We start from the raw sequence: 25,528 nt of genomic DNA, 5'->3' as shown, positions 1-25,528 counted from the left end.
ATATAGACATCGATACCATATCCGTTGACGAGAGGTGGTGCAGGTCGAGGATTTTACAAATGCAATATTTGATAAGTTGGCGGCGATTCGAGACTCTCGTCTGAACCGATTCGAATAATTGACTATTCGCTTTGAATAGTTCATTCATTCAGCCCTGGTGATGATACTAGCATGTTCCACTTTCTCTGAAATTTGAGCGGCGATCAAAAAACTCAATGACACAGCATTCGTTTAGGCTTATCAACAGGTTTTATCCACAACTGCCCAGTACGTGATACTTTTCTAACTGCAGTCCGATATACTAATTTGCAGGCTCAGAAGGATTGACCTTAGTCATGAAATCGCAATTTTAGCATTAAAATTAAGTGTAAGATAAGTAAATTGCGGTATGATAAAAAACGCACTGATACTCATTTTTTCGACTTATTGAAAATTTAATCTATATCTACGCTTTTAGTTTGGTTTGTAGTAAATGCAGTTAACAACTTTGCAAACAGTTCAAATATTCGCTTGCTTTGTAAAATTTGTATGATATCCACTGACTCAAGATTATCAAGACTAATCATCCCTTTAAACATCAATAGAGCATGAAAATGACTGTATCACGAATACTAAACGCTCTTGCCACACTCCTCTCTCGGTAATGTTAAAGAAGTTGCAAACGAATGTGTTTATTTGTAAAATATACAATATCAAAATTCAATCAAAGAAATTTGGTAGAGTATACAATGCTGCGAAAAATTCATCGTATTCATATAGTACTAAGGTAAACCCGTTTTAGCTATACTACGGAAATAGGACGCAGCCTAAAATCTCCCTTTTTCTGGATGGAATTTCTTCATAATTAGCATCTGAGAAGTTCAATTCTCATGCTCATATGAATGTGATACCCAACTGGTTGAATCCGGATAAAACGGGCTGTGACCGGTTCGTCAAACAAATTTTTCACAATAGTATTTTTGTCAGAATTTGCAGGGAATATCTGAAAAAGAAACAATTATTACACCGGAAATTTGAAATATTTTAAACAGAGTGTCGTTTACTATTATGCTATAGCTATAGATGGAATCTTATGACTTATGTATTCACTTTAGCCCTTCCGTTTTTTTCAATAGGCGTCGTTACAGATGTAGTGCCGTAATACACTTTGTAGCTTGTGACCCATTGATTACAAGTTCTGCAAATATCATGTCTTCCTTGTGTAACAATTCCTGTTATCAATGTCGGTGTCTGAAGTATGGTGGCCCAACGTTGTCACGCGTAAAATTTAAAAAAAAATGAAAAAATAAAACGAAAAAGCGAAAATAAAAAAAATAGTTGTGAAAAAACATAAAAATAATTAAAAAAAAAGAAGTGAAAAAAAAAATTTAAAATAAAAACAAAATTAAAAATAAAAACAAAAAAACGAAAAAAAAAAAAAATTAAAAAAAAAAAATTTGGATAAAAAGAAAATAAAAAGGTTGACAACGATGGTCCGCCTCGTGGCCCATCGTTGTCACGCGTTTTTATTTTTAGAAAATTTGATGCTGCTTGGGACCAACGTTGTCAGGCTTAATCCTACACGCACAAATGTGTTTCCTGAGTTTCTAACTCACTACTGACTTTTATTAGCAATATCCAATAAATTCAACATGTAAATGTTCTATAAATTCTCCATGCTACAAGTTCAACCACAATCAATATATTTATAATAATGATAAGAGAATATAGAATTGAATATGAAAATTTGTTTTTACGTGTAGAAGGTAATTTAATTGGAAAATTCTGCTTAACTGCTCAGTTGTCTGGACACTCGTGCGATGCCGGTACGGTACCGTCTGACCGTACCGGTACCCATGCAATCACTCATGAAAGAATGGGAGATACGGATAGTCTCGTAGAATATAGACTACTGAAACACTCTCTGCGCCTGCCCCATACCGTACAGCCGTAACGTACCGATCCAGACAAATGATGAATCGCCCGTGCTCAACCATTTATTTCAATCCATACCTCGACTCACTATATTCTACTAGGATCGAGGTATGGATTGAAATAAATGGTTGAGCACAGGCGATTTATCATTTGTCTGGATCGGTACGTTACGGCTGTACGATATGGGGCAGGCGCAGAGAGTGTTTCAGTAGTCTATATTCTACGAGACTATCCGTATCTCCCATTCTTTCATGAGTGATTGCATGGCTACCGGTACGGTCAGACGCGAAGCGACTATAACCGACTACCGGTATTTGGTAAGACGGTACCGGCATCGCGAGTGTCCAGACAACTGAGTAGTTAACCAGCATTCTCCAATTAAATTACCTTCTACACGTAAAAACAAATTTTCCGAATTTTCGTATTCAATTCTATATTCTCTTATCATTATTATAAATATATTACTTCTTGTTGAACTTGTAGCATGGAGAATTTATAGAACATTTTCATATTGAATATTGCTCGAGAAAATCAGTAGTGAGTTGGAAACCCAGGGAACACATTTGTGCGCGTAGGATTAAGCCTGACAACGTTGGTCCCAAGCAGAAGCAAATTTTCTAAAAATAAAAACGCGTGACAACGATGGGCCACGAGGCGGACCATCGTTGTCAACCTTTTTATTTTCTTTTTCATTCAATTTTTTTTTTTTTTTTTTTACAATTTTTTTTTTAATTTTTTTTTTTTTCGTTATTTTTAATTTTTTTTTTTTAATTTAAATTTTTTTTTTCAATTATTTTTATGTTTTTTCATTTATTTTTTTTTATTTTCGTTTTTTTATTTTATTTTTTATTTTTATTTTCAATTTTACGCGTGACAACGATGGGCCACCATACTGAAGATCGATTTCAACCCACTGGTATGGGTTATCTGTATGAGCAATTAACATATTAATAAAGGAATGAGAGATTACAACCTCGAGGAGAGAAAAAGGAATAGAAAGAGAAGGCGTAAGGGGAGGATATAAAAATGAGAGTTAAAATATATACTCACTTGCGCCAGCACACCAAGACGCTTTAGATTTCAGAAAAATGTTGCTCAATCGACAAGACGGATGAGTGGACGATGCTCTGATATGAGATGTGGGAATTTGAAACGTAGAGATTCCAGCATAGCAGATTTCTGTCAATTACAAGTTGAATGAATTTTGTGAATAAACAAAATCGTGAGAAAATTGATAATAAAATACAAACATGGGGAATTTCGGTACATAAAAATATTTTTAAACATGAAAAGTTTAGTTGATCTTACGTTGCGAATTAGTGTGAGCAAAATGTCTTATAGCTGCATTTCTATAAATACTTGAATGATGAAAAATGTAAGTATGAGATCTATATTAATCAAAATCTGTAAATATAATTCCTCGATACTAAAAGATTCCTCGCAGTGTCGAGCTCCGATTTACCTGTATTCTCTCTGATAGTCTGTTGGAAGACTGAAAATACATTAAAAGAATAGTCATTGACGTAAGCGATTTACCAGCATATCACGATAATTCGGAACAACAGATGTGATATCAAAATAATGTGTGCAGTCACTGCGCGGTGCTTGGTGATAAACAATAGATTTTATATTCTAATTTTGCCTATTTTTTGCAAATTGTTTTAGTCTCACAATTGTTGTACCTACAGAATATTTTGTTTGTGGACATTGTTTAAATGGAAATATCCCAATAGGAGAGCAGAAATATCATAAATCCAATACGATATTTCCTATATATAATTACCTTCTAACTGTCTGATTTTTTCTTCTAAGATTTGTACGGAACTCAAATCACAATTACACGATCCTCTGTCACCTTTGGGTCCCCTGGGGCCGACTTCACCAGTTGGACCTTCAGGTCCGCGCTTCCCTGGTGGACCCGCCTAAAAATAAAACATGAATGTTTTCGATACTTGTATTTTAATTTTATTTTCTCATATAATTATTATTGAATGGTTCGAATTTGCATTCAACGTAGAATATACATAGTGTCCATAAAGTCTTAATTTTTTTTTTCAAATTGCAGGGAAAGAGAATTTATCGATACCATATATTGTTTTGGCCCTCAGGGATGTATTAAATAAGGTAAAAATACTAAAAAACAATTACTAATTAAAAACAAACCTAGTTAAGATATATTGAGAACTGACTTCATAACAAAATTGAAAAGTAACTTTATGGACACCTTGTATATAAACAGCCTATAAATTTGTGGCGAATTTGGTTTTATATAATTTTTTTCAAGATTTTTGGAGCTTATCACTTACATAAAGTGGACTTCGTTTGCAAGAAACGAAATTTTAAAAGTAGGTTTTGCTGATAACGTAGTACTGAGAACTCGTCGGCGTGAATTTTCATTTGGTTAGGGTCAATTATAGCGTTATGTGTTCTTTTTTTTTAACTGTATGCTAATTCTGTTGTGCGTTGCATTTGGCATACGCTGCACTGGTTCAAATTAATACCAATATATTCAAATAATATCGTTGCGTTATTAGGCATGTCAGCCTAGCACGATGCGCCACACCGCCGAAAAAGACAAACAACGGAATTCGTTGCCATCTTTTAATTAAAGCATATACAATAGCATATATAACAATTCTCAAATATATAGATACGAAAGCCAGAACGAAGTAGTACGGATAACTATTCTTTAATAGTACCGTACCGTAGCTTTCGCGACTTCGAATGACCACCAAATCGCGAACGCGGAAGATGGATGCGGCCACAGGATGCGCAATTTTTAATTTTGATGAAGTATGCAAACCCCTATAAACGAATCCCATGCAGTCCACAGAAATTTTGGAACCCAATAAAAGTAATAGCCCTCTACCGACAACAACAATTCCCAACCACTGGAAATTTTAAAGCCATTGGTCGAAAAAGAGTTTTTCTTTCAACATCAAGAAAATGAACACCAACAACAACGTAATGAAAGCAATGCTCATATATATGGACAGGAAAGCCGAGACGAAATAGAATCAAATCTTTTACATTACCGGTAGTCTGACCACGAAATCGCTGAAATGCGGTCACGGAACCACGGCACGACGCGCATTCTTTAATTTCAATGACGTCATCGCAGAAAAAAGCGAACCCCATGGAGCCCACAAATATTATTGAAATAAATAAATGAGCCTTCTAGCAAAAAATACAATCTTTGACCTCTTTTTCAAATTTCAAAGCAATTGTTCCATTAGTTAAAGATGAAATCCATTTTTTCATAGGAGCCAATGACTAACAGTGGAATGGAAAATAACAAGAACAACAACACAATAATGATAACAAAACGATCCTTATGTACACTTCGTGTCAAATAACAAAACGTTCCATTTTGTGTCCAATAAGTCTTGCTCAGTTTAAGCGATTTGTTCGGACTCTTAATCTTCGGTGGTATGAATGAACCTTTTGGGTTTTTCCACTCCACACGTGAACGAACACTATTATTTACAAAATAAAATTTTTTTATTTTTTCATTTTGATTTTCTGAGTTTTTTTACAGAAAAAAGTTTTGCAATTCTGCGGAAGAATCCTTTCCTTTTCTTTGGTACTTCTTTTGTCTCTGCTATATCAGATTCTTCTCGTGGTCTGTCTGAATCTTGTGTTTAGTTCACAGTGGGTTCACTTGACAAGATATCCTTTCTTATCTCACTCTCCAAACTGCATGGTGATGTTATTTTCGTGTCTGTTAAAATAAGACTGTCCTCGGGACATTTATCGTCAGTATTTTTGTGTGAAGATTCAGATATATTTTCGAAGGGATTTGGCAAAATGTCTGCTTCGCTCTCCTTTATAAGTGAGACAGATTCTATCTGTTCATTTTCTGAATGACCGTGCCTCGACTCAACCTCGGTTGCTTTCGTAGGTTCCAATTGTCCTGTATCTGTTTTGTTCAAGTAGTCGAGTTTTTCTTGGTCACCGGAATTCAATGGCGGCGATAGAGCACGCAGGGTAAATATCCTGGGTATAGCGTAATTGCTCTGGTTATTATTGTCCCAAAAAGTACATCCATTTTGAACTGCCCTGAGTGCAAATATCGCATTTGTACTTTCTTCAGGCCAAATGACGCGAAATGAGAATAAATCAATTGAATTGTCTCCTTCTTCCCAGAAAGCTTCCACGTCGGCAAAACTTTCCCATTGATTAAAAGTTATTCTCGAGGATACATGTTTCTCATAAGTAAGATTTTGTACTCCAATACGACCAAGTATTTCTTTCTCATCCCAAACTAGATCTGTAAGCGCCACATTTGTGGCATACACCAAGTTTCTCCTTTCCTCAGTATTTGATGATAATTGCTGAATAACATCCATAATTGCAAATGACAATCAACGCGGTTGAAATTTTGCGGAGAAATGAAATATTTTTCTGAATTTATCATAATTATTTCGACTTTGTGACGTCATACTTGTTGCAGATGGATGAAATCTGATTTTAAACTTTGGAAGAGAGAATTGATGTTTCTCCGATCATCGACTTCCTTGTTTACTTCCGTAAAATTATCTCTAATCAGCAAGACGCGAAATGTGACGTAACAATAGACGTTTTAGAAGCCGCTCAGACACTTTTGTAACTCAGACAGATTTTAAGACTTTTCTACCGGTACTTTTAGATGAAAGGTTGTTGAATGGTTTGAATAAAAATCATGGCTTGAAACATATAAACCAGTTTATAGGCGCCAACTCGCCAAAGCACTCGTAAAATAGGCATAATAATTTTACAATGGTAAAGTATAAGAAGAATTTTTAAGGTTTATCTGCGGCTTATATAATATTATATATATATCTAAACAATTATTCATGGTAGAATTTAATAATTTGAAAATCTAGAATCATTGCACAAAAACAATCTATAATGCATTGTTGCTTAAAATCAACGATTATTATGGTCTAAAACAGTGGTCGGCAACCACCGGCCGCGGCCCATCGCCCGTCCGCGGAAAGGTTACTGCCGGTCCGCAGAGAGGTGACACAAAAACGGAAAAGGCCGTAATAAAACCTCTACAATCTAACCACAAACCCAACGACTAAAAAACAGCACCCAACACAACAGTAAACCAGACAAACACAACGCTGGGGGTCGGCAAAACTGCGAACCGTGAGCTAGTTTGTTGCGGCCCTCGAACGACCCGACATTTAATACATAAAACCAAAAATGATTCTAGATTTATTATTGTCTCTACACGGATTTATGTGGTAACAAGTGCTGATGTACGGTGCTTGTTTTGTAATAAGTAGCGCTGGTTGTATATCGTTCGAGTTAATTTTGATTTTTTTAAATTAAAAATGTCTGGGAAACGGAGCAACGAAGGTCGAGCATTCCAAAGTGCTTGGACGGAAAAATATTTTTCTTCCTTGCGCATTCCAAAACCGGTTTGCTCGATATGCGCAGTCAGCATCGCAGTTGTTAAGGGTTTTAATGTTAAACTCGTTACGGAACGAGTCGTCGAAAATTCGACCCCGAGACCCGAGACTGCGCCACAGCTCATCTGTGGGCTAGTGAAAAAGGTGTAATGTGCACGGTCGGAAGAATATATGGCCTTGAGCAGCTTTATCTAAAATGCATTACAATTAGAATAAATTTTGTACTCGCCTGTCAGATCATCATTTGGACGACGAGTTACCATAAAATCATCATTTTTCACATTGATATTAATAAGTGAAGTTCAATTAATGTAGCGATTGTTCGAAGGCGGAAATAGAAATATTGCGGCCCGCGCGCTACCGGAAATGTGTACATTTGGCCCGCAAGTACACGAAGTTTGCCGACAACTGCACAACACTGTTAAGCAGCATGTCTGACTTTATAAACAATTGCCATGTCAGTATGTCGCAATAATGGTGGGTCAATTGTTATCTCTACGCTTGTATAAGAATGCCTCATATCAGTCCGAATAAGATCTCCTCAAGAAAATGATACATGCATTCTTAACTTTCCCGAAATCGTATTAACATGAGGCCTGGTTTTCAATATTGATAACAGTTAATGGCCATCAAACAAATACAGATATCGGGTTAAATAGCATCACCGTCGTTTTTAGTATATTGTCAACATAAATTTCATAATGCGTTTAATGTATTGCATAGGCTTAGTTCGTTTGTATAAAGGTGGTCCACCAACATTTTGGTCAGACTTTACCGGTCCGTCACTTGAAAAAGGTTGCCGACCACTGGTCTAAAATATTATCAGACCGAGTACAGAGAATATACTGTTATACCTACCTCGCAGTCACGATCCCGACAGCGTCCATACCGGCCTAAAATGTTGCTTACTGCTCTCATGTCTGAAATACATGTTTCTTTCTCCGTCTGTCCTGTTGTATTCTCGAAGACAAACAACACAAGGACAATCATACAGCACAGAAAATTTGTAAATGCCATTCGTATAAGTAGATTACTGTCTAACAATAGACGATGCAATTAGCCTACTAGAGAGAAACAAGTATGAAAATAAAAAGTCTAACCTTTAAAACTCTTAAACAGTTTAACAATATATATTAGCTTCACATTTACTGTACAAACGATGAATCTGCGTGCCGAACGCTGGAAGTTCCGCATCAATTGTGATGGTATATCGCATATGCTAGAATTTTCAAGTTTGTAAGAAAACACTTGCCAATATCGTGTAGAAAATGCATCGAAATTTACATTTTTAACACACGATTTATGACACACTTGTCTGAATTTATGCATCAGGCTACTTTCTGTAAAGAACATTCCTCTTTTTGCATAACATAATTGAAACTAGTTGTGATTTGCGTGATATTCACCTATTGATTTTGAAATAAAATTGCTTGCTTTTGTCGACGCGAAATTTCGGATGAAATAATGAATCTGCGAGAAAATTTGATTAAAAAACAATAACAGTAATAGCCTGGCGACTACTTTCATCTTCGGCACTTGAGATTCATTTGTCCATTAGTAATAAAGTCGCTCCAGCGACAACAAAACTGACAACTCTTAGGAAGAACGATCTATATAATGCCACTTCTTGTCCAATAAGACCAAAAGTGAGGCGAAGAAACAGCTGACATAGAGTCTATGTCATAGACGAACAGAGTCGTAAAGGAGATACAACAGACACAGAAGAAGTGAAAAGTAGTAAGTGTGGAATAAGTAGGCGCAGGGTAAATTCCCACAGGGTAACCAAAGTCGTGTCCTGCCTTTTGAAGCCCCAAATGAATGTCTTCAATCCATGCACCAACAACTAACAGTTCCGCAATATGAACACCGCAACAATCCCACCGATGCCTATAAGCATGGTAGACTGCAATCTCAAGGGCCGTACACCTGCGTTGAAATAAATTTATTCTGTTCATAGCTCACAAGGTGTAGCCTACTGTAGATGCATTGATAATCTGCATGCCGCTTTCGCAACGAGCGCCAAGGGAAATTCGAGAAAGCCGTAAACTGCGGGGTAATAAGTTACTTGTAAGTCTCAGCAAATGTGGATGTCGTAAAATCATAACGCTTGACTAATTCGACAGCGTACAAATTAAACATGGAAATACATGAACCTTGACAACTCATACACAAGACACAGGGTATCAATTAAAAAGACTTGAGCAGTTTCCTAAAAATGCACGCAAACATTTCGTACAGTAAGTTATGCAGGCAAGGGATACGGTTCTGCTCAGAGGAGATCGTTCGCGGTCGCAGGGTGATTCATGAAATCTCTTGTCATAGTTCCAGTTTAATACATACCTGAAACGTTTTCATCCGAAATGAATATGAAAAATCTATCTCCCACAAATTCAACACTTCTCCATGTTACCATTTATTGATAAATAAACCAAACAATATAAATTTCACAATAACCTATTTTACTAGGAAAGAAAAGCCCCATCCAATATCAATTTCAAATATTCAACCAGACTGAGAAATTTGATGATTATTCACTGGTATTTTAAAATCCCAAGACTGTCGAGAGATACACACAGAAATTCTTTGAAAATTGAGTTTAAAATTGTGCTATTGACGAATAAGCTGTATTTGAAACTTAGAAAATGTCATATATAATATTGGAAATCAGGAGAAAAGGGAATATGGAAAACACAGCTGTCCAACACCATTCTTGCATGTTTGAACTGGAACAATCGCGAAAATAATGTAAAAATGAAACAACGAAATAAATTTTAATAAGATCTGATAGCAGGTGGTACTTGACTACATTCTTTCTCGTCCATTGTATCGTCAATCACAGGTCGATAGGAAAGTTTGACCTTAAGAGGGAAAAATGAGAAACGCGTTATTTCAAATTGATAGCTAACTTATTATTACGCTAATCCTGCATGCGTTTCTAGATAAAAAAAAAATAGGGTTTAAGTCAAGACCTCTTAAAAGCAAATATACAAGTTGACATAGCTCTTATAAGATGATTTCATCTACATTTGGGAGTGAAGGAATCAAAATTTCAATAAAAACTGGAAAAAACTTGCAAACAACATGTTTTGGTTGTCAATATTTGGTTATGGACGATTTCAAATTTCTCAAATCCAAAGGTTGGCAGTCTTAACTCTCTCATATCTGGGTTATTGCGACGAAAAAACGAGAGAAATAGCTTGCTCGACTTTGCATGATCATCTGCACGTTTTGATTGACTATCCATGTATTCTGGAGTGCCTTTTTACATTGATCTGACATCGCAGTGACATAGTCAGGTGGGGGTTAGGAATTACATATGCAAAAATTGGTGAGTCAGGCCAACTAAAAGTGCATGTGGTACTATACCAGACCCGAATATTATACCATTAAATTGCCTTACCTAAATATATAAGGGCAACCCTAAAATGCAGGAAACGGGAACTACGGGAAATCCACTAAAATGCGGGAAACAGGAACTACGGGAAATTGCAAAAACTAAAATGCGGGAACTACGGGAAATTTCACTAAAAAGTGGGAAATTTCACAAAAAATTGGGAATAACGGGAAATCGCTTTCAGGTACAAGAAATATTCATTTTGGGGTATGTTTAGGAGAAATTGTTCTAGTAAGCGAAAGCAATGGTAAATATACGCTTGGGGGTGTATGTACGTGAAAATTTATCCAAAATGCGGGAACGATGGCAAATCGCTTTAAGTGTTTGTGAAAATAGTACCAGAATACCTGGCTACGTGCATAGAACATGGTTCGGCATTTAGCACATTTTGGACATGCAAGTCAATGCATTATGGACATGCAAGTCAATGCATCTGAAGCAAATAACAGGTTAACAATCCCCCTACCCCATATGGATTAGTCACTGGACTATAGGCTATGGCTCCTTATAAGATTGAGTCGCCTTAATGGTTTCCCTGGAATGCGATCTTGGTCTGAGCTTTCAACAAAGTTACGGTCAAATGTGTTGTCCCAATATCACATAGATATTTATATTTAATTGTAATTTCAATCATTCAATCAACAACAGTTTACCAATATGTCAAAAAAAATGGAAATTGACTGTTACTCACGTTTCCACTTTTGGCATCAACGTATGACAAAGTATGCTTCCTCCAATGTTTTTCAATCGGTAATTTGGTTTGAGACGCAGTAGGTTTACTATAGTCATATTCATCAATTCGGTCCTGTGAAAAAAAATCGTTTTGAAAAAGAATGTACAAGTTTAAGTAGTTTGAGAATAATTATACTTGGCGTGGTACTTCAGAAAATTTGCTTATGCTTAGAAAAAGACAAAATGTCCACCTCAGGTTTCTGGCTTTCTGCTATGTTGGTCATTTGTGGATAACTTTTTAGTATAATTTACTTCGCTTATAGTTATAGATTTTTGTAATGTCACCCCATGCAAATACAGGCTGAATTTCGTTAATGGGAAAGAGCTTGCATTGTTCACGCTGATTGAGCGAATAACACATGTTTTTTCGTCTTCAGTGAGTTATCAATCTGTTATTGATAGTTTTCAAATTTTTAGCTACCCACCTTGAAATCTTCTCGTGCATGAGCTCCCCTACTTTCTTTTCTTGCTTCTGCAGAGACAATGGTTTGTATTGCATTTATCATTAAATTTTGTAATTCTAATGTTTCAACGAGATCCGAATTCCAAATCATTCCACGATCAAATAGCTGAAAACAAAAAGTAAGATATGGTTATAAACAACAGGAACATATCTGTAATGAAAGGGAAGATTGTAGTGAACACAGAACTATGGTTTCAGATTCAGAGATTGGCATGTTTTTATTGATGTTAAAATAGAGTCCGGTGCAAAAACTCTTCAGAGTCTAGCATCTCGGAGTCAAAATCCTGTCTCCCGCCTGTCTTCTCAAAGTCAATTTTTGTAATTGGAATTCAAAAAAGCATTCTCATCAGACAAATAAAAACAGATTATAATGTTATTATAATCTGGTTTTGTTGAGAGTTCAGAGCTGGACAGTATACATATACTTTTGATATATTGATATGGTTGAAGTTGATCTGTATAAGTCACAGGATTTTTTGCAACCTTTCGTCGAAGTAAGAATTTTTTCAGAACTCTCAAGGCATTGGTTTTAAAACTTTTAAAAAAAATTTGCATAACGATCCCCTTATCATTTTTATGATAACTCGTGGTCCACTGAAGGATTCAGAATAGCAACACGTTATATTCATTTATCATATTGCTTGGCTTTCAGCAGTTCACCTATTTTGGGTTCTATTTAGGACAGTGCAATACCATGTCTCATCAGAAACAGGCACACCAGAAAACGAGCATAGGAGAATATTTCGTGCACTTCATATTTTACTTCTTACAGAAAACTGTGCTTTTTTGAGTAAATGTTAAAACTTCTTTCATTAATTTCTCCCTTCATTTTCAAAATATATTCTCGAGAAACACTGCATGTATTAGCATGACGTGGAAGTTTACTTCTGTGTCACAATCAAAGTCAAAGTTGCTACAGGGCCCTGGCGACCGCGACCCCATTTTGAGAACCAATGCTTTAAGTCTTAGCCCTGTGTGGTTAAAATGGATCTGTAAAGTCTCAGGATTTTTTGCAACCTATATTCAAAGTAGGAATTTTTTTTATACGAGTCCAAGTCAAAGCCCTGTACTGCACAGTACATATGTAAACAACCATTCTCACCTTTAAATTTGACATTTGTTGATAATTGTCTTGCAACTTTGTTACTCCTTCCTTTAGAACGTCTCCTGTTCTGAATACAGCAGCATGCTCTTGCATCGTTTTTTGCATTTCTAGCCTCAAATCAGCAGTGGTTGTGGAACCATTTGCGTGTCGCAAAGAATCTAGGTTAGCAACAGATTCTTCACCGGCATCCTGTAAAAGCATACTTGTATAAATAATTTTTTAAGTAGTCCTATATTAGAGAGGCTCTCCAGAACTGTGTGTACCAATATGGAGGTAACTAATTTCTTTGGCCTACTACTTTCGCAGGGGGTATATTCACTTGGCTAACACAGACAGTCCCCAAATTCAATAGATTAATTTAGTTATTTCTATAGTATACAGTAAAACGTAAAAATGCACCGGTCTAATTTGTCCAATATGTTCTCCTGGTTTGTTCTCTTCTGCTATTGTTAAAGCACAGGCTCTGCCAAATACAACAAGATCAAGAAGTGAGTTTGCACCGAGTCGATTAGCACCATGTACACTGGCTGATGCTGCTTCTCCGCAGGCATATAAACCGGGAACAATGGCGTCTGATTTCTTATTTTCATCATATCTAATGACCTGGAATAAAAGATGAAAAATAAATCTTGTAAAAAAATAAAAAGACGCAACGTTTTTTTAATGTTACTTATATCATACAATATTATCTTATTTTCAGTCTAAATTATATTGTTAAATCATTGTTAACTTGTGGTCCAAGATGTGAGAATTTAGATAATCTTTCGAAGATATAGATTAGGCCTATTACTTATTGGTTTTAATCGGTAAGTATGTTGATAGGTATTTGTCTGTCTGTCTGTTAGATGCACGCGATATCTCACGAAAGCGAGATTGAATCTGCTCCAGAATTTGCATGTGCATTCATCATATGTAGGACCAGAAGCCTATTGATTTTGGATTAATTATGTTGTATAATTAGAGAGATATTAATTAATTAGTGATGGGACACAAGGTGTCACTATGGAGTAAGAGCGCTGTTTTGGGGGATCCCGTAACTTTCGATCGATAAGTCTTCGGTCTCTGACCGATATTCTCGTTTTTCTGTTACTGAAATCAGAGACATATTGAATGTCATATTTTTGACCATTCATAGACATAGAGTCAAAATTGTCCGCAGAAACGAAAGTGAAAGCTAAAAATTTCCAAAAAAAAACGTAATATGATGTGCATAAGCCAAAGTTCCTGAATGCAAAAAGTTAGTATTTTCTGCCTCTGGAGTTGGATTTACATTTTCAGTCAACTTGAAATCAGAGACAGTTTTTTGAATCATTCAGAGAAACAAGAGCCAAATGAAATTTTTTAAAAAAGCACTTAATCTAAGTCAAACTGGTTACCCACCTGTCCTTTGTAATTTGTTGGCACTCCACCCATATTATAATGAACTGTTGGAAGTACGGGTATAGGTTCTCTTGTAACGTCAACACCAGCAAAAATCTGAGCTGTTTCTGAAATTCCTGGTAAACGTGTTGCAAGTTGTTGTGGTGGAAGATGATGAAGTTGAAGATAAACATGATCCTGGATAAAAACAAAATGAATAAATGAACAAACGACAATTATAATACCATGTAACTAACCATTTCCATACTTTCACATAAGTATCAGTAGATTACCACTCGCTGCAAAGATACAATAGTAAAATCGAAGCAGCTATCGTCAACATACTTCTGTAATGTCTTGCCCAGTGGTTCTCAACCTTTGTTTTTCGTGGACCACTTTTGTTCAAAAAAAAATTTTGTGGCCCTTGGACTCGCTAGATAATTTTGAAGAATTTTCAACATGCATGAGTAATTTTCTTGTGACTGCAGGGCTCAAGAACAACCAAGTCATTAGCAAGGGGTTGGTGGGTATGGACCTAATGGCCATTTGAATGGCCTTCACAACAGATAGATCTATAAAGACTGATATCATAATTTAATATGGTACATTTTGAAGTGGCACCTCAAACTTTCATCCTACACAAGTTACTATATTTTTGAAGGACAGGAATCTTTTCATTTCAAATCTGAATAAATTGGTATTCTCAGAGGATAGTGATTCAGAACAAACAGGCATAACTAAAAAATTCCTCTACCTTGTTAGGACCACAGCCTCTTCCTTCTCTTATTTCTAGCGTCATTGATCTTGATACAACATCACGAGATGCTAAATCTTTGGCTGTTGGAGCATACCTAGAAAAATTTTATCATAAATGTATCTTTTACTATGTATGTTTAAGTTTATTATGCCTCCTATCATTGTACTATGATAGGTAGTCGTATTTACATCGCTGGTAAACCCTAACCAATCGAGTGAAAGTTCAATTTTGATGAGACAGCCGAAACAGACTGAGTCAACATTCCGAATACATTCTGCAAAATATTTTTGAATATGGCTTCCTCATTTCAGCCTTGTTCAACTGAAAACGAAAAATACAAAAAACTGCATTCCAAATATGCACAATTTCCCAAAGTAAAAAATTGTGATAAACATTTGACTTAATTGGCATACTATTTTTTTCAGTTATAAAGATTCATAAATTAGGCTGTCAATGAGATCTTGACCATAGATGGGCCATACCCACCATTTTACCCAGGGTGGGATAATTTAGTTATTACTCATTATAGAGTGATAAACTGAAGAGATTGCTATCCCTTTAAAAATAGTACCCCCCCCCCCCCTGCATATCTCTTCAGATATCAGTGGAAGCTTGTTCAGAGCAAAAGGAGTGAATGAATGTATAAAAAAAAATAAAAAAATTAGTTGAAATAACCTTTCCATGAATCTTTCGCCTTCCGCATTCAATAGATAACCTCCCTCTCCTCTGCATCCTTCTGTGATAAGACATCCTGCTCCATAAATTCCGGTGGGATGAAATTGCACAAATTCCATATCTTGATTTGCAAGTCCGGCACGATTGAGCATAGCAGTTCCATCTCCGGTACATGTGTGCGCTGATGTGCAACTGAAGTAGGCACGACCATAACCTCTGTAATAAAGAATAATATAAAGTGTAATGTTGGGGATGTAAGTGAAGTATGGCAGGCAGCCAGGCAATGACAAATTCTCTTACTGTGATTTTCGAATTTTATTTCTCCACGATTCTTATAAGTTATAATATTTACTCCGCCCACCATCACACAGATGTGAAGTTAAGGTGTAAGACAGCATTTGTAAAACGGGCCTCAGCCCCCTAAGAGTGATCTGGTTCAGTCCGTCCGGGTAACTTTCACTATGTAGTCACAACGACTACAGTAGTAATTTCGAGTAACTGACTATGGTTTGTTTAATTCTACGACCGCAATGCATTTATATTTCACCTTCGTTTGTTGGATTTTCATTATTATTAAAACATAGCGAAGAAAATAACTAACGGAAACTTGTTATGGACAAAACTGGTATTTTTATTAAAGAGCAAGAGACCACAAGTGTTGAGAGTATTTGAAAGGGGGTTGTGGATTATAGAAGTTTGATAATCACACAAGTCTAGAGTTTCAAACCTACATATATAAGGAGTTTAGAACTTGAGGAATACAATGATATAGTCCAATTGATATGAAAACGGAATTTAGCAAACCTGTTGTGCCCACTGATTGAAGGGGAGACAATCCCATATTCAAGCACATTGAAAGTTATTAAAGCCTTAGATTTAACTGCTTCGTCATCTCAGGTTATGTATCTCTGATTCAAATAACACACCCACCACCTCACCTCACCCTCTGCGTTATGCATTGCCGAACACGAACAGAAAGGTGCTTTCAAAATTACGACTTCCCGACAAATTCTCAGATATTAGCAGCTGCTTATACATGGCGAAGGCGTAGGTAACCATCATATAAAAAAATGCCTACCCAGTTGCTAAGACTGTGTTCTTTGCTCTTATTCTATGTATATTTCCGTCTTCTAAACTGAGTGCAACGACTCCTCTGCATTCACCATCTTCCATTATTAAATCAAGTGCGAAATATTCAATGAAATAGTCTGTGTCGTATGCCAGTGACTGGAAGTTGATAAAAATAAAAAGTCTTTAAAAGATAGTTTTGTTCACAATTTCACAACTACAAAAGTTGGAGTTCCTACTTCATAATATTGGATAATGAATTATTAGCAAGTCCAACAAGCAAGTAAAGGCTTTCTGGAAAGCCCTATTTTAGTTAGCGCCTTCCAGAAAGCTATACTTTAGATCATTTTTGTCATAAATTATCACAGCACATAATAGGGAAAACTTTTCAGTCTTAAATAGTACATTATTAAATGTTATTTATAGACACTTATTCAAAAAACTTCTACACATACATAGTTTTATCAGTATGTTCGAATATTGAATATAAGAACTTTTATCACCCTCCCCAACAAAAATGTTTAGGCATTTTTCAATAATCGTATGTATGGCCAATCCAGGTATTAATCGAGGCACTTTTTTACTGATTTGTAATTTTCAATAGTTGCCCTTCAATACTATGTCACAGATTTCTATCGCATTCCAATAATACACTTGTTTATAATAATAAGTTGTCTAATCGGCTTTCCCCTCTCCTTAGATAAATATATAAATCCTATCCTACTAGTATGATATCCAATAGGTTACCAACCCTTCCATATAGTGTATGAAGTAATGAGTGACCAGTTCTATCTGCCACACAGCAACATCTATGAGCTTGACCTCCTTTACCATATTGTAAACTTTGTCCCCCGAAAGCTCTTTGATAGATTTTACCCTCCGTAGTTCTGCTGAAGGGCATTCCATAGTTTTCCAACTGAAAGAGGACGGAAGAAGTTAATTAAAAATCTTGTCAATGATATAGTTCTAATAATTTGTCTGCTACTGCCAACCTAGTATCAAACTTTAAAAAGTGATAGTGACATTAGAGATGGCCAAAAACGAATAAGCATCCATCTACAAACCATTCTGAAACAAGAGAGCGATGCTCAAATGTATGGGCACGAAGAACAAAATGAAAGTAGCATCAAACGTTTAACAGTGCCACCAGTCTCATTACAAGATCACTGAATTGTGATCACAGAACCACAGTACAGTGCTAATTTTTTATTTTGATGACGTCATCCCTGTCACACAAAAATAAAAGTGAAAATCTAACTCCATATAGCCCATAGAAGTTTTGTGAATAAATAAATGTAATAGCCTTATAGCGACAACAACAATCTTCAACCATTGAAAAATTCGAATCAATTTGTCCTGTGGAGGGTATTCCTCTTGTAAAGATTGAATTTAGTATTTGGAAATATAGACATAAACATGATTATAACTGATTTTCTATCTAGTGTCAAAAGATTACTGAAGTTTTTGAAAAATTTTCAAATTGAATATTTAACATTCTTTCTAAAATCAAGACTTTACTATATAAAATATAACAAATTTGAAGCGTCATCATAATATTCGATTCGTGTTGAATATGGATGAAAAATAACATCTCACTGTCTTGGTCTGTATCATAGCTAATTCAAGTCAGATTTTATGATAAAACAATATTTTTATACCTCAATAACTGCTGCAGGAGCCTCTTTTGTCATATAATGAATTGCATCTTGATCTCCAAGCCAATCTGATCCTTTTACTGTGTCATACCTGGAAAATTATTGAGTCATGTTAGAGTAAGCGAGTACATGTAGATTTAAGTAAAGAGAAAATTTCCACAAGGTGTTGGACATCCTGAACTACAATCCTGACAAAGCATCCGCACCACAACCGTTGTCGAATAAACTATACATTTTGAAACTACGGTACTTACGTATGAATAGAGATGCTCGGTGAGAATTCGAATCATATTGGAAGATCTATTACCAAATTTGGGTTCAAAAGAATCAGTAATCAGTAATCAGTAGTTTATTTCTCACCATACTTAAAATAGGCACAAACATACAAATTGCAATAAATTAAAATATAAATTGGCCATATTTCAGGGTGAAGGAGACGCGAGAAACCAATACTGGTTATCGAGCAGCGGCACCTATAAAATAAGTCTAACACTATAATATAAAAAACAAAAAAACGAACTAAGTTTAAATAAATTGAGGAAAAAAATACATAAAATATCTCGAGACGATCTGCTGTAACCAGCAATCGCTCGCTTCAACCAAAGTGACTATAATAGTCACTTAGGCTTCAACAAAAGAAAAGACAACTCCGAACACCACTGATTCGGTAGCCATGGAGATGGCGTTAGTGGATTGTATCACAACAATACTATTGTGATGCCCATTAGCTAACAATGGGCAATAAATGTCAAATTCTGATGGCGCATGGTTATTGGTTACAGTGGAACCCATGGTTTGCTGAGGGCGACAACAGGATCACCAACGAATAAACCATACCTTTATGCTAGAAAGGAATTGAGGTACCTGTTTGTTAATGGGATCTAGTGATTGGCAGCTGGAGTCAGGGCTTCACATAACGTTACAGGAAATATAAAATCAGGGAAGACATGAAATATCAAAATGTGAAAGATATTCCATAACAGTCATTCAAAACGAATGTAACCTAGTATCAACATTCACACTGGGAAACTAGATAGACTACTAGACATGAAACAGCAAAACTAAGAAGAGTCAAGTACCGTAGTCTAATAGTTGAGTGAACCAATGAAGCAAAGTTTAAAAGTACATAAAAAAATATTATTTGTCAGGTAATACTTTTACAATGTTATATAAGAGTATAATGACAATCAGATAAACAATTTGGGCTTTACTGACTGCAAGAGAAAACAAGTCACGATGTTATGCTAATTAACCAAGATCTTGAGCAGATGGGCTTAGAATTTCAATGTGGTTAAATTCCATGAATTCGTACAAAGCTTCATGAACCATCTCAAACATAAGAAAAGTAGTTTACTATATTGTGCAGGTTACGAACAAATACAGGTCATGCAATTAGCATGGCACACTTTACATAATTCAAATCACTGGCAAGAATGCAATAAGATGAGGACATGAAAAAATTGAAAAAAAGTATTATTATTACAGGTATAGGCCTAGCAGAGCAAGCGAGTGCTGAGGCCACATCATTTGGATGCAATCACAGCAGACTGGTAAGGTGACAGCAAGAATTTTTTATATTTTGTTTTGAAAGTTTCATAAGAAGAGTCACGTAAGATTTGGGGAATACTATTCCAAATTACAACACCCTTATACTTCAAGGAGTTTAGGGACTTGCTTAGCGAAAATCTGGGAACAAAAAAATTCGATTTTGTCGAAGAGCGTGTGTTATGCTCATGCACATTACTGAGAACAGTGAAATAATCAGCGAAAGCTGCAGGCAATTGGTTGTTGTGGAACTGGTGCATAATCTTAGAAATTTCTAATTTATAGATGTCAGACAATTTTAGCACCCTGGCTTTATGATATAGGGTGTTTATGTTTGAACGAACTGGTGCTCCGGAGAGAATTTTAACAGCCCTATTTTGTAAAATCTCTAATTTACGCAAGCTAGTTTGAGTAGCGGAGCCCCATGCAGCTAAGGCGTATTGGATATGTGATTGAAAAAGAGCAAAGTAAATAGTCCGCAGAGTTGGGCTCGGCACATAATACTTGAGTTTTCCCAGAATCCCTACTGATCTGGAGAGTTTCTTGTACATTTCAGTGATGTGGCTGTTCCATTTGAGTTGATGGTCAATATGAAGCCCAAGATATCTATAAGACTGGACGATTTCTAGTGGAATACCATTAATTTTAATTGAAAGACTTGAATTTCTAGTCCGGCTTTTAGGGCTGAATAACATGACTTTGGATTTTTCCACATTTACAGTGAGTTTATTGCATATCATCCACTCATATACTTTATTAATTCCAGTGTTCACTTTGGCTTGGAGTGTGATCAAATCCTTCGCACTATCGAGAAGGCAGGCATCATCGGCAAACAATTTTGTCAGGAAATTAGAGCTGTTCGATAAATCGTTTATAAAAAGTAAGAAACCAATGTTACTTTCAGAATCTTGTTGAAACATAATTCCTAATGAGAGCTAGTAGCCACTTGACTTCCAACTTCAATATCAAAAAGTCAGAACAGAGTCAGAAAACTTGAAATCAACTCCAGACTGACAAAGATTTGACTAGAACTACTACTATCACAAAATTTACACTATTATCACAGTTGAAAGTATGAAATTCCAAGTCTGGGGACAAAATTTTTGACTTTGACTCCAGAACATGGGCAGTTTTTAAATATAACATCAGGTCCAACTCCATGGCAAACTTGGATTCCTGGTTTCAGACCTAATAAGAGCTTTCCCCATCAAAAATCTCAATAATTTATCCCTACATGTATCTCAAAATGGTTAAAAATAAAAGATGAAGAATGAATAAGTCTCACATGTGCCATTTCCAATTATCTTCTTCCATGTTACCAAGAGCTGCATTTATGCCACCCTGTCAGAAAGAATAACAAGATTCGTTATTGATATGATACAATCACTAGTAAAACAAATACACTGGAACCAGGGTAAGAACTAAGGGACACGAACCTCCGAACTACATGAAATATCACATCTTGATAACAGAAGTTCAGAATGTACAGGTTCTCTACACTGTTAATAAGAACGCTTAATAATATTAGTGCTTTTTGAGTTCCAGTGGTTAGTTTTGAAATACTTTAGCAACATAGAGAGTCTGCAATTCCGATTACGCGAAAAACATGTCGAACCTGGTAGAAACCAAAAAAATGGAAAAAAGGACTCAAACCTGAGCAGCCACTGTGTGAGATCGCGTTGGGAATAGTTTCGTGACGCAAGCTGTTTTGAAGCCAGCTTCTGAAAGTCCAAAAGCAGCTCGAAGACCAGCGCCCCCCGCTCCAACAACAACAGCATCGTATGTGTGGTCTATGACTGGATACTCATTCGACATCTGATCTCGTTTAACAAGTGTATTTGTCTTGCTTGAAGTGTGGAACTGATTATCTAATCCAGTCGTAATGCATGGTAGTACATTCAGACCCTTGAAAAATTAAACATTTTGGGTGAATAAATCATCTTATATACATATTTAACTTATACTTTATACATATAAGTTTATTCAATTATAAAATTTTCCGTAGTAGGCATGATGACCTAGTGTTCAAAGGGCTGGACATTAAATTGACATCACAAGTTAAAAATCTCAGGTTTGAATCCCATTCCCACAAAGTCACCCAGAGTGTGATGAATTAGTAGGCGTTGTCAAACTGGAAAGACCAATTGTGAAATATAGTAGCTTTACCTAGCAGACGTTGCTTGGGGTATAGTATAGTACCACAAGTACTTCCGGTGAGCGTAGCATAACAAATTTCGCATTTGTTATTCCCGACCCCCACCTGACTATGCCATCCAAAAGATATGTCACTACGACATCACAATCACACAACCATCCATGCATTTTGGAGGTCTTTATTACGCCACTATGATGTCGTAGTAGTGTAATTTTTTGGTGACGTAGTCAGGTGGGGGTTAGGAATGACATATGCAAAAATTGTTGAGCCAGGCCAACTAGAAATGCGTGTGGTACTAAACTATACCAGACTCGTTGATTGTCCAGAGCCATTATCGGAGTGATAGGGCGTATAAATATATCATAAAAATAAACAAGCTGACTGTTAGTGGTAAAAATATACTGAAAAATTAATAGTGTGATGCCTAATTGTCATAATAAATTCTGCATTTCTCAATTTGTAATATTAAAAGCTATCAAATCATTTGAAATTCTAGATATCTGAATATTAAAATTAGTGGCAGTACAATTTAAAAACTTCATATTTGAATGGAATTGAACATTTTCAATACTTACTGTCGATCTTGTTAAACCCACAGCAGTCTTTGATGTTATTCTTAACAGTGACGATGCCATAATTTTGGCGGAACTGATAAATGTTAGTCTATACAAAATATGATCTGTGAAGAGCAGATTAAAAGAAGGCCTGAGACTTTGACATTTAATCTCTACTCTTTCATGTTTACCCGTATTGAGGGAGGCGGACGAATCGACTGCACGGACAACTCATCAGAGATAGCCTATAAAAGACATCATCAGCAAAAAACAAAGTCGAACCCAAAGATTGAAACCTTGTCGTGATGAGTTGACCTACACCTGATGTCAGTCGGCACTAACGCCAGTCGATAAGCAAGTACATTACCGTACGCAGTTACGTGAGTTGTCTGTCTCTCGAGCATCGATGTCCAACTTCAAAGTCCCCCTTGCCTCATCCTTCCTGTTAACCCTGTCCCGATTTCCCCTGTCTAAAACAGATTGCTGAGATAATATGGTGAACGGATCATTTTTCCATGTCGCCAACTACCTACTGTCCATTTGAAAAAGCTTGAAAATCCATACAAATATAAGAGATAAAAAGATGAAACTTGGCAGGTGGGTAGAGTTCTGTTTCTTTTAACCATCTTTGAAGTTTCGCGTTTCTACATTTAAAGGAGGGGGAATAGGGGGGTGCGCATTTCCAATACGTCGATAATAGCATTGTCAGATTGTCGACCAATTTGCGACCACCGTGTTTTTGTTTGTTTGATTGCTGTAATGCGGTGCTTTGTTTAAAATTTGACGAGTTTTGTTCGAAATAACCTTGTTCTTAAAATATATGACAGTCAGATATGCAATTAGAAGCTAATTTTTTTGACGCATGGCTGCGTATGCCCTAGTCTCGACGCAGCAGAAATGATGTTCAAGGCTTGAAATCCGTGGTCGCACACTGGTCGTTCGATCGCAAATAGGCCTTCAGAGTGTCGTACTATGGTGGTTTGTATAGCTTTAACACCTGGTCGTAGAAAGTTAATTCGAGGTTTAGAGTGTAGAAGAAATACCCATGCACCTATGGTGAAAAAATTAACAGGTTATAAATATTGGTTTTTGTTTTATAGCGGTTTGAATGAAATCGTCTGCAGACTGGCTACACTACCCTACTTCTAGTTAGCCTGACTCAAGCATATGTCAATCCTAACCCCCATCTGATTATGTCGCCAGAAAAATACGTCATTTAAACGTCACAGTGGTGTAATAAGGCCCACCAAAGTATACGGATGGTCGTCCAAAACGCCCAGAAGATCACCCAAGCTATTTCTCTCGTTTTCTCGTCACAACGATCGCCATAGGAGAGGGATCGCCGGCGTTAGGGAGTTCGTTATCGGCGGCGCAGATGCCATTTCGGACGATCGTATTATACTTAAGCAACCCCCATGACAGTATGACGTGATGGTGACGTAATTTGGGTCTCGTGTAGTTTTGTACCTAACGTACTTCTAGTGGGCGTAGCATAACAATTTTTTGACATGTCAATCCTAACCCCCACCTGACTACATCATCCAAAAATTACGTCACGATCACGTTATAGAACTTGCCAAATACACGTACGATCGCCCGAAATGACATCGGCGCCGACGATAAAGAACTAACTAACGTCAGCGATCCTATCGGGATCGTTGCGACGAGAAATATAGCTGTTCGATTTCAGGTTCTCGTCTGCGCGTCTTGGGTGACAGTTTGTATAGTTTGAAGGGCTTTATTATGTCACTGTGACGTCGTAGCGACGTAATTTTTGGATGGGGTAGTCAGGTAGGATTGATAGGTGAAGGATAGGTAGGATGTTAGGATTGATAGGTGAAAAAATTGTTATGCTACGCCCTCTAGAAGTACGTTAGGTACGAAACTACACGAGACCCCACTCAAACAATAAAAACATCCTATTGACCAATATTAGAATATCCAAACCCGTCATACACCATAAAATCAAAAATAAACACTCTTGGTACCGGTACCCTTCTCAAGAACTAACATTAATTAACCAGACACAAGATAAACCTAAAACACTAAATATCCAACTAAAACAACCACAACTGTACTGCTGCAAACCACAGCTTAGGCTGATGGGACACCAGAGGACAGATGGACAACACTAAAAGGCTGAAGGAAGAAACGGATGAGGTGGAGGGAAAACGGAAGTTGAAGTGTTCCCAAAGGTGAAAATTGAAAAACACTAAAAAGCTGAACACTAAAAGTAAGAAGTGGATGAAATTTCTTCCGACGGGTAGTTAGGTGGCTGAAGTCACTGAAAAGCTGAACACTGAAAAGAAGAGATGGAGGAAATTTTTTCCGACGAATAATGAGGTGGTTGAAGTCACTAAAAAGCTGAACACTAAAAGGAAGAAGTGGATGAAATTTCTTCCGACAAATAATGAGGTGGTTGAAGTCACTAAAAAGCTGAACACTAAAAGGAAGAAGTGGATGAAATTTTTTCCGACGAATAATGAGGTGGTTGAAGCCACTAAAAAGCTGAACACAAAAAGGAAGAAGTGGATGAAATTTCTTAAGAAGTGGATGAAATTTTTTCCGACGAATAATGAGGTAGTTGAAGTCTCTAAAAAGCTGAACACTAAAAGGAAGAAGTGGATGAAATTTTTTCCGACGAATAATGAGGTGGTTGAAGCCACTAAAAAGCTGAACACAAAAAGGAAGAAGTGGATGAAATTTCTTAAGAAGTGGATGAAATTTTTTCCGACGAATAATGAGGTGGTCGA

At 36.4% G+C, this 25,528-nt stretch overlaps 2 protein-coding genes across 2 annotated transcripts; both read right to left on the bottom strand.

Moving 5' to 3' along the window:
• Window positions 1-641: 641 nt before the first annotated feature.
• LOC120329492 (uncharacterized) lies at window positions 642-8,379 on the bottom strand. Its single transcript, XM_078118714.1, has 5 exons — window positions 8,172-8,379; window positions 3,698-3,836; window positions 3,377-3,406; window positions 2,965-3,093; window positions 642-982 (listed from the first exon to the last, which is right to left on the bottom strand). Exons 1-5 carry the CDS (start codon window positions 8,328-8,330, stop codon window positions 963-965), a joined length of 477 nt encoding a protein of 158 aa, XP_077974840.1. The 5' UTR covers window positions 8,331-8,379; the 3' UTR covers window positions 642-962.
• A 1,319-nt stretch (window positions 8,380-9,698) lies between these two features.
• On the bottom strand, window positions 9,699-22,958 carry LOC120329465 (succinate dehydrogenase [ubiquinone] flavoprotein subunit, mitochondrial-like). The gene is made up of 14 exons (XM_039396106.2): window positions 22,797-22,958; window positions 21,720-21,971; window positions 21,352-21,407; window positions 18,525-18,612; window positions 17,618-17,782; window positions 16,877-17,025; window positions 15,799-16,014; window positions 15,121-15,217; window positions 14,388-14,564; window positions 13,407-13,610; window positions 13,005-13,196; window positions 11,865-12,008; window positions 11,399-11,512; window positions 9,699-10,171 (listed from the first exon to the last, which is right to left on the bottom strand). The coding sequence occupies exons 1-14, from the start codon at window positions 22,854-22,856 to the stop codon at window positions 10,085-10,087; spliced, it is 2,001 nt and encodes a 666-aa protein (XP_039252040.2). The 5' UTR covers window positions 22,857-22,958; the 3' UTR covers window positions 9,699-10,084.
• Window positions 22,959-25,528: the final 2,570 nt, after the last annotated feature.

The sequence above is a fragment of the Styela clava genome, chromosome 12 (assembly GCF_964204865.1).
Source record: "Styela clava chromosome 12, kaStyClav1.hap1.2, whole genome shotgun sequence".
Classification (NCBI taxonomy): Eukaryota; Metazoa; Chordata; class Ascidiacea; order Stolidobranchia; family Styelidae; genus Styela; species Styela clava.
The sequence above is the reverse complement of the archived record's forward strand: the minus strand, read 5'-3'. Positions and strand labels throughout refer to the sequence as shown.